Below are 2,780 nucleotides of genomic sequence, written 5' to 3' on the forward strand. Positions count from 1 at the left end.
TTTTTGAGACAGGATCTCACTCTGTCACTCAGGCTAGAGTGCAGTGGCATGATCATGGCTCACCGCAGCCTCAACCTTCCAGGCTCAGGTGATCCTCCCACTTTTAGCTTCCCCAGTAGCTGGGACTACAGACACATACCACCATGCCCAGCTAATTTTTTATTTTTGAGACAGAGTTTTGCACTGTTGCCAGGGCTGGAGTGCAGTAGTGCGATCTCGGCTCACTGAAACCTCTGCTTCCCAGGTTCAGGTGATTCTCCTGCCTCAGCCTCTGGAGTAGCTGGGATTACAGGTGCCCACCACTATGTCTGGCTAATTTTTTGCATTTTTAGTAGAGACAGGGTTTCACTATGTTGGTCAGGCTGGTCTTGAACACCTGACCTCATAATCCACCCGCCTCAGCCCCACAAAGTGATGGGATTACAGATGTGAGGCACCACACCCGGCATCTTTTTGTAGTTTTGTAGAGTCAGGGTTTTGCCATATTGCCCAGACTGGTCTCGAACCTCTGGGTTCAAGCAATCCTCTTGCCTCAGCCTCCCAAAATGCTGGGATTAGGATTACAGTCATGAGCCACCGCACCTGGCTTCATCCATATTTTTTAAGCCTTGTATAGACAGGGAGATGTTTGAAGTTGTTTTACTGACAGGAATTTGGAGAGTGAAAATTTTATGGTGCTGATTAAACCTGGATTCATGTGCTTGGGAAAGAGAACCCCAGGGAAGGTACTGAGTGCTTTGAGATGTGTCAAGGGGTATAACTGGGACTACAGGTGGACTTCAGAAACACCTACAGGCCTTGTGAAGAGGATCTTCAAGAGCAGGCCACCCTGGTCTGCTCTGAAGCTTGGACACAAGTTCTGACCCATGGGTATGGTTCAGGATCTGCGAGCCTGGAAAATTTTCAGGGCAGTGGCCCACAACCAACCGACAAAAATGCTTACGGCAATAGCTAGAGAGCACCCGGTCTTAAGCTATCTACCCTTCTGTCAGCCTGCTGCTGTAAATGAGCCTTAACATGTGATCTGTAGTTAGCTGAATTCTATTGACAGCCTATGGTTACTGGATATAAGCCAATTCTATTCTGGGGACATCGGCCAGAAATGACATGCTTGGCCAGTTGACCCAGAGCCTCGTTCCTGGCAGAGATTGGATAGCAGGTTGAGCATTGTGGCTGCTTTGGGTCTTGATCAGAGATTCCTGTCGTTGGTAGAGGGGAATCTATACTCTTTGCTTCTTAGTAGTAGCAGGTGAGGCTGGGAATGCAAGTAGCTGCCTGAAAAGTGGTTTCAAGTCCTCACCATCTGGTGAAACCTCAGAGCCCATCAGATAGAAAATGCCAGCTGGGACTGTGCTAATTCGGTGAGGCCTGGGTAGAGAAGGAGGGTTCCTGGGCATGACCATCTGGTTTCAGAATGGAGGTAGCGGTCATTTATTAAGCACTTCGTGTGTGTTGGGCACTGTACGGGAGACGTTCTGGCTGCTCTCCTATACGTTTCCTGCAAAGACATAATGAGATATGATTACCTCATCCTACAAGTAAGGAAACTGAGCCCAGAGAGGTTAGCTGCCCAGGGTCACACAGTAAATGATGAGCCAGGACTTGAACACTTGACTGCTTGAATCCTATGCTCTCTCTAGGGGTCAAGATGTGGCAGCTCACAGGATGCCTCCATCTCTCTTTTATTTTATTTATTTTTTTGAGACTGAGTCTCGCCCTATCACCCAGGCTGGAGTGCAGTGGTGCAATCTCGGCTCACTGCAACCCCCGTCTCCCAGGTTCAAGTGATTCTCGTTCCTCAGCCTCCCAAGTAGCTGGGATTACAGGCATGTACCACACACCCAGCTAATTTTTGTATTTTTAGTAGAGATAGGGTTTCACCATGTTGACCCAGCTGGTCTCAAACTCCTGACCTCAGGTGATCCTCCTACCTTGGCCTCCCAAAGTGCTGGGATTATAGGCATGAACCACTGCACCCAGCTTTACATCTTATATTAATCATACTCTGTTCCCTTGCTTTGGTGGGAAAAGATGCAGCTTAGTACCTACTGCTCCTGCCTGAGCCACTATGTACAGTTACTGTCAGCCTGGCCCTGTAGAACCCCAGACTCAGTACTGCACAGGATGTGGTAAGACTACATCTGAAGTGATGAAGGCCACTGGGATGCTATTGTTTCTGAGATAACAGGTATGTCTGCCCTCTTTCCCTTTGCATTTAGCTTTCACCATCAATACTGTCGACATGAAGAGCCTGCCGGACTGGACAGTGCACAATGGGAAGAACCTGACCCTGCAGTGCACCGCGGATGTCAGCACCACCTCTTACGTCAAGCCTCAGCACAGGATGCTGTTCTATAAGGATGACGTACTGTTTTACAACGTCTCCTCCATGGAAAGCACAGAGAGTTATTTTATTCCCAAAGCCCGGGTCTATGACTCAGGGACGTACAAATGTACTGTGATTGTGAACAACAAAGAGAAAACCACACAAGAGTACCAGGTGTTGGTGACAGGTGAGTTCTTGGAACTGAACACAAGCAAGCAGATGGAGTGTAACACACAGTGGCATGAGTAACAGCTGTGAATGAATAGTGACACTGGACTTAACTCTCCACCCATCACCCTCTCATCGTTAATCTGCCTGGCATTTTCCTTACCTGAAAACATAGTCACTAGACATATTCCTAATAGGCCACATTCTTTCCTTCCTTCTTTCTTTCTTTCTTTCTTTCTTTCTTTCTTTCTTTCTTTCTTTCTTTCTTTCTTTCTTTCTTTCTTTC

General features: G+C 47.6%; 1 protein-coding gene across 4 annotated transcripts in view; it reads left to right on the forward strand.

The window, feature by feature from the left end:
* Positions 1–2,780, forward strand: part of PECAM1 (platelet and endothelial cell adhesion molecule 1) — an 84,509-nt gene that overhangs the window by 25,700 nt on the left and 56,029 nt on the right. For all 4 annotated transcript variants that reach the window (XM_037734649.1, XM_017517863.2, XM_037734648.1 and 1 more), the window contains one exon: positions 2,220–2,513. In XM_037734649.1, the coding sequence (XP_037590577.1) occupies positions 2,220–2,513 (294 nt within the window). The remainder of the gene's footprint in view (positions 1–2,219; positions 2,514–2,780) is intronic.

Source organism: Cebus imitator, unplaced genomic scaffold, assembly GCF_001604975.1.
Source record: "Cebus imitator isolate Cc_AM_T3 unplaced genomic scaffold, Cebus_imitator-1.0 Scaffold650, whole genome shotgun sequence".
Classification (NCBI taxonomy): domain Eukaryota; kingdom Metazoa; phylum Chordata; class Mammalia; order Primates; family Cebidae; genus Cebus; species Cebus imitator.